Source organism: Sinocyclocheilus anshuiensis, unplaced genomic scaffold, assembly GCF_001515605.1.
Source record: "Sinocyclocheilus anshuiensis isolate Anshui unplaced genomic scaffold, SAMN03320099.WGS_v1.1 scaffold544, whole genome shotgun sequence".
In the NCBI taxonomy this organism is placed as follows: domain Eukaryota; kingdom Metazoa; phylum Chordata; class Actinopteri; order Cypriniformes; family Cyprinidae; genus Sinocyclocheilus; species Sinocyclocheilus anshuiensis.
The window spans coordinates 1,638,256-1,652,499 of NW_015555763.1; the positions used below are offsets into that span (position 1 = coordinate 1,638,256).

Below are 14,244 nucleotides of genomic sequence, written 5' to 3' on the forward strand. Positions count from 1 at the left end.
TGAGTCCTTAGCCATCTTCAAGAATCGACTAAAAACACATCTCTTCCATCTTTATTTGACCCTCTAACTCTAGCACTCTCTATTCTAATTCTATTCTTAAAAAATAAAAACACTTGTCCCTTTTAGACTTGCACTCTATTCATTTGCTGCTTGTTTTCTTAAAAAAGAGGAGCTTTCTAATCTTTCTTGCGTTCTAATCTTTTTGTATTCTATCTGTTTTCTTTTCATTTATTATACAATTAACAAAAGCAAAAAAGACATCTAACACTAGCTTGCTCTATTCTTTTTCTATTCTATCTTTTTTCTTTTTATTTATTATATTATTTAAAAAACCCTTGCTACGTGTACTGCATTAAGCTAACTGAGACTTGTTATAGCACTTGTATATCATTGCCCTTTTGTTGATTTTGATTGCTTCCATTGTCCTCATCTGTAAGTCGCTTTGGATAAAAGCGTCTGCTAAATGACTAAATGTAATGTAAATGTATAAATCAGATAAAAAAAAAAACAATATTCATTGTGGAGTCAATTTTGAACCCCACTGTATGTTATTTTATTTCCTCATTCATTTAGACAGGAGCAGTACATGTAAAAATGGGATTTGCTGTCAGGGATGCAACCAAGATGACCGCAAGGTGGACTAACTTACTCTTAAAAGGCACCAAAGTGCAAGCACAGCGTATATCTTAACTTGAGGTATGAAGCTTTCAGCAGGATGGTTAAACGTTGTGATTTAACTTTTTTTTTTTTTAGACTGCTTACCTCACAAATCTCTGCCTGTTTCTTCACTACAGAGCAAATGAGTGCCCATGCCCATAATATCAAGCATGTCAGGTGGCCTTTTGGAAAGAGCACATCAGATGCTATCGCTTAATGGGTATCGCTTTCACCTTTTATTGTGGTGGCCGCACACCGAATCCCAGACGGCGCTGTTATCTTCTAAACGACAGGCAGCACAATAGAGTCCAACATCAAATCAGTTTGCGTTGCTGGAGGAGGCTGATTAAACTACATTAATTTCCTCATTCCACACCTATTGCTTACAGCATAAAAGCTCTAATAGATCAAAGTCAGAATGGCGGCTTGAAAAAGTCTAGATGCAAATTATTTTGAATTGCCGCTTTTTTGGAGCACTTAGAAAATATCTGGGCAAGTTACTGCAGATGATTTTGTGTGTGTGTGTGTGTGTGTGTGTGTGTGAGAGATCTGGTACAGTATATACTGTATGGTTTATGAGGACACAAATGTGTATAATGACAGGTACTCTTGACACTTACTGTGTCCCCTAAACCAAAAGGCTTAAAAAAACATACTAAACAGTGGTTTTTGAAATTCAAAAATTGCCAGTAGTTTCCTGTGAGGGGTGCCAACGTGTGTGTGTGTGTGTGTGTGTGTGTGTGTGTGTGTGTGTCTGTGCACAAAGAGCAAGAATGTGTTTAAATATGTCGTTTAGAAGTAATGGATTCAGTGAAGGCTCTTTGGAAAAAGTGCCCGTAGCAACATTTTTGCGAATTGATACGTTGCTTCTTACATGTTTCGCAACACTTTCAAAGTGAAATGCCCAGTGAGTGGCACTAAAAGTGAGTTCAGTTTTATCCTAAACAGATGAAAATTATTCTGGCTTTTATTACTTTAGTTGTCCATATTGCTACAGTTCGGAAATTAAAATGGTGTACCACCTACAAAAAAAAACCTTCCCTGAGCCTAACCGATAATGTAAACAAAAGCAAACATTTACTGAAGCAACCATGCCATTTTAGTTTGGTTCTTTGAACTCGTAATCATATTTTGTGTAAACAGTAATAAAACTTGTTGGTGTTTTACTGCCACAAGGGTTAATTTCAGCTGGAAACGGCCATGAATTGTCTGTATTGGTATGTTTCTGGAGTTTTGTAAAAATGTTTTTTCCAGTCAGCCTGTGTTGAGTAGGTTTCCAACGTGTTTTCTTTAAACACATTGTCATGCATGGGTGTGTGTATTATTATGATATCATCGTCATGGTTTGACCGGCTGCTCTGACATCTCCCGAAGTGAAATCTGAATGTTTTGAATACTGTGACATACTGTAGAGAGGTTCACGCTAACAGTGCCCAGAAGATTGCTCGGGAATCAGGAATGCTCTGTTGTTTCCAGGAATACTTGGGTGACACGCAAGCTCAGCTGAAACAATACTCATTAGGGTGTGTTTCTGTGTATGTGAACACTAGTGATGGGAAGTCCGGTTCTTTCGGACAGTTCATTTCAATGAACCAGTTAAAAAAAAATGGCTCAACAGTTCTTTTACACCCGAACGTAATGATGTCATTCGTGATGACGTAATGACTATCGTCCCGGGCCAGGATGAAAATACACTCAACACATTGAAATATATAAATTCAGTAATCATAACTTCAGTCAGTTAAAACAATTAAGTTTTGCAACTAAGCACCCAAGTACAGGTACAGGCAGTGATGTGCAAACAAGGATGTTTTACAAGTCTTGAAGATATAAAGTGAATAAATTAGTCTTCATCAGCACAGAAATCATGATCCACTTACTACGCATAATCCATTCCGATTTATTTGTTACTATAAACTTGCGTTTCACCAGATTGGCCCCCTAATTCAAGTCCTCAGTTTACCTGCGCTCATAGCATTAGCACAGAATCAGCTGTCCAAAATAACTAGTTTGGTTCAGACGGTGCTGTGTCACAGTCAGTCATAGGTAGTTATGTACTGTTTGGTAGCTTCACACTTGATCACGCATGCGCATTATCATCAGCTCATTGATTCTCAAATCGGACGTGTCTGAAAAAAAAAAAAACAGCTCTCGGTTCAGTGTATTGGTGATCCAAAAACCATTGCAACTGATTCTTGACTCTGGAATGAGATCGAGAATTGAGAACCACAAGAGTGATTCAAAAGGAGCATTGTTTGTTTAATACAAACTCAATTTTTTGAATGTGTCGTCATTAACTATAATTACAGTACAGGTATTTCATAAATCATCCCTTGTTTCCTATTAAACATACTGTCTCAATTATTATGGTCCAACATCCCTGCCTAGATCATAAAAGCCCTTTTAGCCTATAACCTAACAGAATCCTTAACTGAACACACAAAGTCCTTAAAGACACACAGATACATTCATCTTAAAAAATAAATAAATAAAATGAGTAATACTTTAAGTGTTTCTTTTGCTCCATCAGTTGTTTCAAAACTGTAATGCCGCCAAGCCAAACACATCCTCATACAGTGATGACAGTCCTAAACATTCAGTCATTGTCATAAATATATTTCCAATATGTTTTATACTATCATACTTTTTGATGTTTAACAAAATACTAGACTAACATGCTTTTTTGTCCTCTTGAAAAATTACACACATGTGCAGTATCATCAGCTCGGTTCTCTGTTTGAAAAGAAACCGTTCTCGGTTGAGTGTCCTGGTGATCCAAAAACCGTTGCAACCGATTCTTGACTCGAGAACAAGAACCGCTAACAGTGGGCGTGTACGTTCATTAGTACACGGCATGCTGCACGCACGCTCAGAATATCAGCTGCTCTGCTCGTGCTCATCATTAGTTCTATTTTCACAGCAGTTCAGTCAGTGCACTGTTGGAGTAACTGAATAACTCTGGGATATTGGTTTATTTCGAGTCAGAGGGAGTGTCAGGCACGTCAAAAAAAGTGAATAACTTAAGTAATTTGTGGATTAGTGCTAACTGGAGACGCGAACCGTTTCAAACTATTTTCGTTCGCAAAACGGACATCACTAGTGAACACCCTCAATGATCTAAAACAACAAGTGAGCCATATGCATCTCATGCAAATGGACCTGAAGTGCACTTCCAGTCAAAAGAACAGGGTTTGATATTTTAAGTTGGTCACCAGTATGTTGGGTTTTTAAAGGGATAGTTCACCCAAAAAGCTAAATTCTGTCATTTACCTGCCTGGTAGTCTTTTTAACATGTCTGTTTTGCTTTTAATGTCTTTCATTCTTCTTCAATTGACTTGTTTTCAAAGTTTATCTCGTGTTTTGCTCAATGCAGTGTTGTAGCTGGCTTGTGTTGGGTCTCTTCTCACTCCTGCCCTGTAATTTTAAAGATCTATAAAGCACAGCAGGTGCACTGGCCTCAGATCAGAGTTGCCAACTGCATGAGAGAGATTGATTAGAGCCATTGGTTTTCTGCAAACACTCAGCATCACACTGTTTCATAAATATATCAAAATGTTTAAGCATACTCATTTTGGAGAGGACAGCAGGCGTGTAATTTCAGAATAATTTACACCGTAATCAGCATCTGGGTTCATTGTTGTGCTCAATAGTCTTGGAAAAGATGTGGTTTTGCTTAGTGAGAATTATGAAGCAGATGCTTAATGATAGCAGTTAAAGTTTCAGATGCAAGCAGATCTTTGAGTTGAAAAAAGAGGCTTTGACAGGGTAGACTGCAGGAGTTCTCTGTGGATTTTTGTGTGTCTGCGGCTTTGATTTACTGGGGTAAAGGAGTAAAGTGCAGTTCAGGCAGGAAGGATTTGTTGTTTGATCCAATTTGAATTCATAAGGAGGGCTTTAGGGGTTGCACAGATGCTGGGAACAGAGCGAATCGTTTGGCAATCAGGAAAGTTGAGTAAAGAGAAGAATGATGTGAAGGTTTAAGTGCACTCGCACACTTAACTCTGCAAATATGTACATGTGTTTGCGTGTGTTTTTATGCATGGCTGTATCTGTGCTCTCTCTTATCCCAAAACCCTCCTGCAGCACTTTGAGAGTGGATTGGCACACAAATCATGCTCATGTGTGCCTCAAACCATCTCTGCATGCCAGGCCATACAAACCAATCTGGCTTTTGCTCCTACCATTCTTCACAGTACAGGTATTTCATAAATAATCCCTTGTTTCCTATTAAACATACTGTCTCAATTATTATGGTCCAACATCCCTGCCTAGATCATAAAAGCCCTTTTAGCCTATAACCTAACAGAATCCTTAACTGAACACACAAAGTCCTTAAAGACACACAGATACATTCATCTTAAAAAATAAATAAATAAAATGAGTAATACTTTAAGTGTTTCTTTTGCTCCATCAGTTGTTTCAAAACTGTAATGCCGCCAAGCCAAACACATCCTCATACAGTGATGACAGTCCTAAACATTCAGTCATTGTCATAAATATATTTCCAATATGTTTTATACTATCATACTTTTTGATGTTTAACAAAATACTAGACTAACATGCTTTTTTGTCCTCTTGAAAAATTACACACATGTGCAGTATCATCAGCTCGGTTCTCTGTTTGAAAAGAAACCGTTCTCGGTTGAGTGTCCTGGTGATCCAAAAACCGTTGCAACCGATTCTTGACTCGAGAACAAGAACCGCTAACAGTGGGCGTGTACGTTCATTAGTACACGGCATGCTGCACGCACGCTCAGAATATCAGCTGCTCTGCTCGTGCTCATCATTAGTTCTATTTTCACAGCAGTTCAGTCAGTGCACTGTTGGAGTAACTGAATAACTCTGGGATATTGGTTTATTTCGAGTCAGAGGGAGTGTCAGGCACGTCAAAAAAAGTGAATAACTTAAGTAATTTGTGGATTAGTGCTAACTGGAGACGCGAACCGTTTCAAACTATTTTCGTTCGCAAAACGGACATCACTAGTGAACACCCTCAATGATCTAAAACAACAAGTGAGCCATATGCATCTCATGCAAATGGACCTGAAGTGCACTTCCAGTCAAAAGAACAGGGTTTGATATTTTAAGTTGGTCACCAGTATGTTGGGTTTTTAAAGGGATAGTTCACCCAAAAAGCTAAATTCTGTCATTTACCTGCCTGGTAGTCTTTTTAACATGTCTGTTTTGCTTTTAATGTCTTTCATTCTTCTTCAATTGACTTGTTTTCAAAGTTTATCTCGTGTTTTGCTCAATGCAGTGTTGTAGCTGGCTTGTGTTGGGTCTCTTCTCACTCCTGCCCTGTAATTTTAAAGATCTATAAAGCACAGCAGGTGCACTGGCCTCAGATCAGAGTTGCCAACTGCATGAGAGAGATTGATTAGAGCCATTGGTTTTCTGCAAACACTCAGCATCACACTGTTTCATAAATATATCAAAATGTTTAAGCATACTCATTTTGGAGAGGACAGCAGGCGTGTAATTTCAGAATAATTTACACCGTAATCAGCATCTGGGTTCATTGTTTTGCTCAATAGTCTTGGAAAAGATGTGGTTTTGCTTAGTGAGAATTATGAAGCAGATGCTTAATGATAGCAGTTAAAGTTTCAGATGCAAGCAGATCTTTGAGTTGAAAAAAGAGGCTTTGACAGGGTAGACTGCAGGAGTTCTCTGTGGATTTTTGTGTGTCTGCGGCTTTGATTTACTGGGGTAAAGGAGTAAAGTGCAGTTCAGGCAGGAAGGATTTGTTGTTTGATCCAATTTGAATTCATAAGGAGGGCTTTAGGGGTTGCACAGATGCTGGGAACAGAGCGAATCGTTTGGCAATCAGGAAAGTTGAGTAAAGAGAAGAATGATGTGAAGGTTTAAGTGCACTCGCACACTTAACTCTGCAAATATGTACATGTGTTTGCGTGTGTTTTTATGCATGGCTGTATCTGTGCTCTCTCTTATCCCAAAACCCTCCTGCAGCACTTTGAGAGTGGATTGGCACACAAATCATGCTCATGTGTGCCTCAAACCATCTCTGCATGCCAGGCCATACAAACCAATCTGGCTTTTGCTCCTACCATTCTTCACCACGCCAAGTCCACTTAACCCACTTGACCTGATGCCAACTTCTGCCAGCTTAGCCTGTGCCATTCCAAGCTCTCAATCCCCAAAGTCAATCCCTATTTAAACCAAAGTCCTTTCCTCGGTCACATTACTGTTCTAGCCCTCGCTGCTGCAAACGGCTCATTGCACAAACTACAGCACCGCTTAAATGTAAATTTTTGGATTTTTAGCTTTTTCTTAGGGTGTTTAAGATACAGTATGTGTCGCTTCCATTTGCAAATGTCATGACTTTTACTTCCAGACGCCCCTACTGATTGGTCTCTTTCAACAGTAATCCCTTTAAAGGCGGCATTAAAACTCATACATGCTTGATTGTGCCCCAGCTTACTGCCACACTGCTGGCATCTGTGAGATTTGCAGAAGGCCAGGGGCTCATTGCAAATCAGTGTTTTGGGGCTAAATTGCTTGTTTCTGTTTTATTGTCACTGAGCTGACTGTGTTGATTTTCAATAACACAGTGAAGTGCCAATAGAGTTTTGTCTGTTTCTTTTGTGGCTGAATTATGATGGTCTGTGTGCAGTCTTATAGGAAACAAAAGTCAAAATGTGATCTTTTTAATGTCTTGATTATTTTTCTTAGACCAGGAGTTTTCAAACTGAGGTCCGAGCCCCCCAGGGCACAATAAGGTTGTTAACGTTAATGTGTTATCAATTTAATATGTTTAACACAGCCATTTTCAAGACATTTACTAAATTTGATATTTTTACTGTTGCATTTTTCATTCTGGTTTCTAAAGACTGTTCAAAAGCCATGTGATTAATAATATAATGTTCATATATTTTGTTAAGACATATTTTTACTAGGGCCCCTTTTAACATAATTTAATATCAAATAGAGAAAGTCTGCAAGAGAATGAATAAGTGTGTGTGTGTGTGTGTGTGTGTGTGTGTGTGTGTGTGTGTTCAGCATCTGGGTTCATTGTTGTGCTCAATAGTCTTGGAAAAGATGTGGTTTTGCTTAGTGAGAATTATGAAGCAGATGCTTAATGATAGCAGTTAAAGTTTAAGATGCAAGCAGATCTTTGAGTTGAGAAAAGAGGCTTTGACAGGGTAGACTGCAGGAGTTCTCTGTGGATTTTTGTGTGTCTGCGGCTTTGATTTACTGGGGTAAAGGAGTAAAGTGCAGTTCAGGCAGGAAGGATTTGTTGTTTGATCCAATTTGAATTCATAAGGAGGGCTTTAGGGGTTGCACAGATGCTGGGAACAGAGCGAATCGTTTGGCAATCAGGAAAGTTGAGTAAAGAGAAGAATGATGTGAAGGTTTAAGTGCACTCGCACACTTAACTCTGCAAATATGTACATGTGTTTGCGTGTGTTTTTATGCATGGCTGTATCTGTGCTCTCTCTTATCCCAAAACCCTCCTGCAGCACTTTGAGAGTGGATTGGCACACAAATCATGCTCATGTGTGCCTCAAACCATCTCTGCATGCCAGGCCATACAAACCAATCTGGCTTTTGCTCCTACCATTCTTCACCACGCCAAGTCCACTTAACCCACTTGACCTGATGCCAACTTCTGCCAGCTTAGCCTGTGCCATTCCAAGCTCTCAATCCCCAAAGTCAATCCCTATTTAAACCAAAGTCCTTTCCTCGGTCACATTACTGTTCTAGCCCTCGCTGCTGCAAACGGCTCATTGCACAAACTACAGCACCGCTTAAATGTCATTTTTGGAATTTTAGCTTTTTCTTAGGGTGTTTAAGATACAGTATGTGTCGCTTCCATTTGCAAATGTCATGACTTTTACTTCCAGACGCCCCTACTGATTGGTCTCTTTCAACAGTAATCCCTTTAAAGGCGGCATTAAAACTCATACATGCTTGATTGTGCCCCAGCTTACTGCCACACTGCTGGCATCTGTGAGATTTGCAGAAGGCCAGGGGCTCATTGCAAATCAGTGTTTTGGGGCTAAATTGCTTGTTTCTGTTTTATTGTCACTGAGCTGACTGTGTTGATTTTCAATAACACAGTGAAGTGCCAATAGAGTTTTGTCTGTTTCTTTTGTGGCTGAATTATGATGGTCTGTGTGCAGTCTTATAGGAAACAAAAGTCAAAATGTGATCTTTTTAATGTCTTGATTATTTTTCTTAGACCAGGAGTTTTCAAACTGAGGTCCGAGCCCCCCAGGGCACAATAAGGTTGTTAACGTTAATGTGTTATCAATTTAATATGTTTAACACAGCCATTTTCAAGACATTTACTAAATTTGATATTTTTACTGTTGCATTTTTCATTCTGGTTTCTAAAGACTGTTCAAAAGCCATGTGATTAATAATATAATGTTCATATATTTTGTTAAGACATATTTTTACTAGGGCCCCTTTTAACATAATTTAATATCAAATAGAGAAAGTCTGCAAGAGAATGAATAAGTGTGTGTGTGTGTGTGTGTGTGTGTGTGTGTGTGTGTGTGTATGTCTGCAGATTTTCTCCATCATATTAAATTATAAGGAGAATAAATGATTACTTGTATTATATAAATAGAATTTATTTGTGTATTCTGCAGATTTTTCTTCAGAAAGAATGAATGGAAATCATTTGTTTGTTCGTTTATTTGTTTATTCGTTCACTTATGTATTTAACAAACAAACAATAAATAAAAAATCAATCAATCAGATTTGGCAAGATACCAATGTCTTTTATCAGAAGTCAGAGATTTCATTATGAACTAAAAAATGTTACATGTTCTTAGCTATGCTATCCACAAGCATTTTATGTCGTCATTTGCCTCATTGGTGTCTGATTTAGGAATTTTACAAGAAACATCTGAGATGAAGTGAATCCTTAAATGAAACTCATCTGAGAGCAGCCTATGAGCAATAGATTATAGTCAGGGGTGTTGTGTTTTTGGGCAGGGTGCAGTGAGGACACAGGGTGAAGGATGAGGACAGACCCAGAAACCCCCTTGCAGGAGTCTGGCCGGTCGTCCCCTCACCTCCATAAGCTTGGCTCCCACCACAAAACCCCAAACAAGTGGTTACTTCCCCCCAGGGACCGCTGATGTTCCTGGCAAACAGTTTCTCCTCCCCACACCTCCCTCCATCCTTCCCTCCCATTTTCCTCTCTTTCATCTGCAGAGTTTATTTTGCTGTACTGGCACCGATGACAGAATTGCTTCTTGTCTGAGTCATGGGTGTTTATATAACGGTATTATAAGTACTTTGTTTTTTACAGCATGTTATGTTTTGGATGCAAGTGTATTGTTGTTCCTATCAGGCTGCTTAACTAGCCTAACCAGCAAGAAATACTTGGTCCACAGCTTCATCATCAAGAGAACAGTTAAGTAAGTTTTGCTGGTCCACTTGGAAGACCAGCTCCAAACCAGCATAAACCAGCCTGGACCAGCATGCAATTGCAGGTCTTTTGAGCGTGGCAAGACACTTTAGTTGGCATTTTGGTAAAAGTACAGCTCAAATAGAATTTTATGAGTTTGCGGAGTGTTAGTTGCTCAATTCAGTGTCCTTCTGGTGAGCCAAGACACTCATCTCATACAATAACGGATAATTAATGTGCCTATACAGTATGTCCAAAGTGTTTTGGAGGCCAAACAAATGTCTATATTTTACTACAATTATTTTCATTACAAATTAAAATTGGACAGCGTTTCTTTCTTGTTTTCAATTTGTTCTTGAAATTGGACAATTCTTTCTTCACCTGATTATCATGTTTTCTAATCTATTTAACACTTTAAAATGGTCCTTTCCTAAAATATAAATTTAAATAAAATAGAAAAGAAAAGAAAATTAAGCAAAAAAATTAAATGAAAATAAAATGTAAGATCAGAAGCTGATGGGGACATACTAAATAAATTAATATAATATAAATAATCAATAAAATAAACAATTAAATTAAATTAAACATTCATTGTCACAAATTTGCAAATTTGCATTGTGACCATGTTTCCTTTATTGTTCACCTTTCATCATTCTTTTAAACGCTTTAATTTTCCTTTAAATTACCATTTAAATATTGCTGAATCCTATTGCAACTTTTTAATTTTTTTTATTTACAGGTTTAAATGGAAATTTCACGCTTTTTAAATATATAATTTTAGTTCATTTCATAGAATTTGTTTATTTCAAAAAACATATGCTACATGTATAATGCCACGCTGTAATTACTGAACGTAACCATGTGCTGTAATTTTTCAGCACAGACGTGTTACACCCATTAACCTCATGATTATTAATGTTTTAATCCTTTCACATGCATGCATGCATACACTATTAGTCTGCAGGAAGAATCACTTTAGCTTTCGAAAACACACAAATTCAAGAACATCCATTTATTCAGTGTTTCGCATATTTATGAGTGCATAGCAAATATGCAATTTGTTGTTCAGCTTGTTTGTTGTGGTGAGTTAGTGAACTGAAGATACTGGCAACAGACCATGAAGGATCTTCTGCAGTACTCTCCAGTGAGCAGAGCCCAGACCCAAATTAGCTTAATTTGCTGTCCTCTCAGATATTTCACCTCGTCTCGCTCCCTGCCCGAAGCAGCCGCCCCAGACCGAGGCTGTCATATGATCGTCCGCTGCTCTTAGAGCTTAGATCGTCCGAGATTAGTCTTTGTGTCAGTGGCCTCTACAGTGACTACGGTCAGGCTGAGGTCGGGTCTGACGCTGTTTTGTTTATAATCATGTATCGGTAGTGATGAATTAACATGAATAGTACCATATGGGCTTACGCTTAGCTGGCTTAGTGTTCTATCACGTAGAGGACTCCGGCGTGAATGTCATGGTGGAAGGTCATATGCTAATGTGCTTTGTTTTGTTGTCATTTTTGTGCTTGTAGAAGTAATGCCATTAATGACTTTAGGAATTTGAATACTTGCAACTTTTCATGCTTGGCTGGTTTGTTGAGATTATGTACCATTATGCATTATATCCCTTTGCTTTAAAATGGGTTTGGCTAGACATTTATTTGCTTGGAAAGCTTTTTATTGGTTAAAATTACTGCTGAAAAGAGCCCTTACCTCAGGATGAATTTCTGGTCCAGGCTGGTTTAATGGTTTGGTGCTGGTAGACCAGTATGGTCATGCTGTTAACCAGCAAAACAAAGTTGGTAAAGCTAATTGACTTGCATGATTTTTCAGATGAGAGTTGCTGACCTTAAATATTAAATTATATATAACAATATATAATTAAATAAAAAAATTAAAACAACATAAACAATAAAATAAAATAAAAAATTAAATATAAAATTAAATGAAACACAAATTAAAATAATCAAAAATACTAAATAAAATGTTCAATTAATTTTCTCTTTTCTTACTCTCTCTTTGTGAATAGGTACCCGTTCCCCACTGTGTTCAGTACGTGTAGTAAGAAGGATCTGGTGGCTAGTCTGGAGAAAGGAGTGGGCATGTGTTTATATAATATGCCTGAAGTCAAATTGCTCTACGGGGGACAGAAATGTGGCAACGGATACATTGAAGAAGGAGAGGAGTGTGACTGCGGAGAGCCAGAGGTACGAAAGATTCACACACATCAAAGATCTTTGTTTCGTCACAACAAAGCTGCTCATCTAGCTGTTAGGATTAGCAGGTCTTCGGCAATGTTTGGAATTTGATTTGGTCAGTTTAAAATTCAAAGCCAAGCCTGGCTTTTCACTCTGACTTTGTCCTCAAAACCCATTCCTGTTTTGCCACACATTCAGAAACAACACAGCCTTCACATCTAGGCACACCTGTTAAATAGCAAATTATTATATTGCAAGTCTGAGACAATAAAAATGTTTCTTATACATTTTACCAAAGCTTTGTTTTTTTTTCTTTTGTTTTAATTTTCACATTGCTTACACTTTTTTCAGTTGTAAATGGAATTCAAAGATTTTCAGGTTATTTGTAAATATGAAATAGGATACATATATAATGCTACACTATAATTACTGAACATACAAATGAAAAAATATGAAAGAACAGGGTTTCCGCGGGTCTTAAAAAAAGTCTTAAAAAGCCTTAAATTTAGTTGTATCAAATTTAAGGCCTTAAAAAGTCTTAAATTGTACAAGAAAGTCTTAATTATGATTTCAAGAGGTCTTAAATTTGGGGACGGAAAGACCAGAATTGCGATATGGCTGAATGTGATGATTAAACTTTAAAAGGCTATGATTTCATTGAATAAACACAAGCGCTGCATGTTCAAAGTCCGGTGCTGCGCTGCTGTTCTGCTGTTACCGGGGAAACAGTTATATTTCTACCAAACGCTCCACCTGCTGGCAGAGAATGAATGAGCATTTTCAATAAAACTGTTGTTTGTTCAGAGTTCAGACAAATGCAAAAATCGACCCATGTTTTTACCCTGCAAACACGCAGAGCTTTAAATGTGAACTGGTGGATCGATAAGAAGACAATGCATTATAAATATCTAAACAGAATAGGGGTGTGTGATTATGTATGGTCTGCGATAATATCGTAATTGTTGTTTTAACGATGTGCGATTTGATATGATCGAGTATATCGCGAAAAGCAAACAAAACACCTACATACATTACGTGATGAAGTCTAGCAGGTTAGACTAGTGTGCGTGCGCATTTATAGTGCGTTCTTTCACTGCATGAATCAGTCTATTAAAATGCATTTAGAATTACATAATTAAAGAAATGAGGCAGAAAATGTATATATTTATATCATTTCATATAGTTAATATCACACGAAGAGTGCCGTTTTTTTCTCCAAGTAAGCATGATTACAAATGTGATATTGATTTTATACAACAGTTCAATAAACAAGAAGTTAATATTAAGAGACTTACGTTTTAGACACCATATTTCCCGTTTTTTCTCTATTTCTCCAACAAAAATAATTCCAAACACAGCCACAGCGCTGTTTTGCGTCTCTGAGCAACACAACGGTGTTTCGTTCCTGAATGAATCAACCGTTTAAATGATTCGGTTCAATCGCAATGACTCACTTAACAGTGACTTGCTGCCACCTACTGGCAGTTTTAATTTCACATTTAAGGTACCTTTTATTTTTTAAACAATTTCAAACATCAGTTTTCAATGTTTTATGTTTAAAATATCAAAACATTATTTATGCATTTGTAACTGCAGGTTAAAGTATTCCATGTCCCTCAGAGCTGCATTGTGTAAATACATCTAAATGCCACTTCTAATGCAGCTTCTTTGTTTCCTCTGCATTGCAAAGATCAATTTTGTTGATACTGATTTCATTTGCTTGGTAACAGCCCAAATGCAAGAATTTTACTTTGAAGATGGTGCACACTTTTAGAAAAAACGGCTTAAAGATAAAAATGCCCATAAAACTTGTTGGAAATAATAAATTTCTATCACTGCTGTGAACTGACCACACAGAATATGAAGAATATCAAAAAATTCAGGAGTCAGCTGTCCACAGTTGTCCTTTAGATATCAGCACAATAACACACTCAGCAAAATATCATCTAATTATTATTATCGATAAAATCCCAGAAAATATTGAGATATATTTTTTGTCAACATCGCCCTAATATATTT

At 37.5% G+C, this 14,244-nt stretch overlaps 1 protein-coding gene across 1 annotated transcript in view; it reads left to right on the forward strand.

Moving 5' to 3' along the window:
* Nucleotides 1-14,244, forward strand: part of LOC107674032 (disintegrin and metalloproteinase domain-containing protein 12-like) — a 117,362-nt gene that overhangs the window by 70,360 nt on the left and 32,758 nt on the right. The window contains exon 9 of the mRNA XM_016467891.1: nucleotides 12,057-12,234. Coding sequence (XP_016323377.1) covers nucleotides 12,057-12,234 — 178 coding nt within the window. The remainder of the gene's footprint in view (nucleotides 1-12,056; nucleotides 12,235-14,244) is intronic.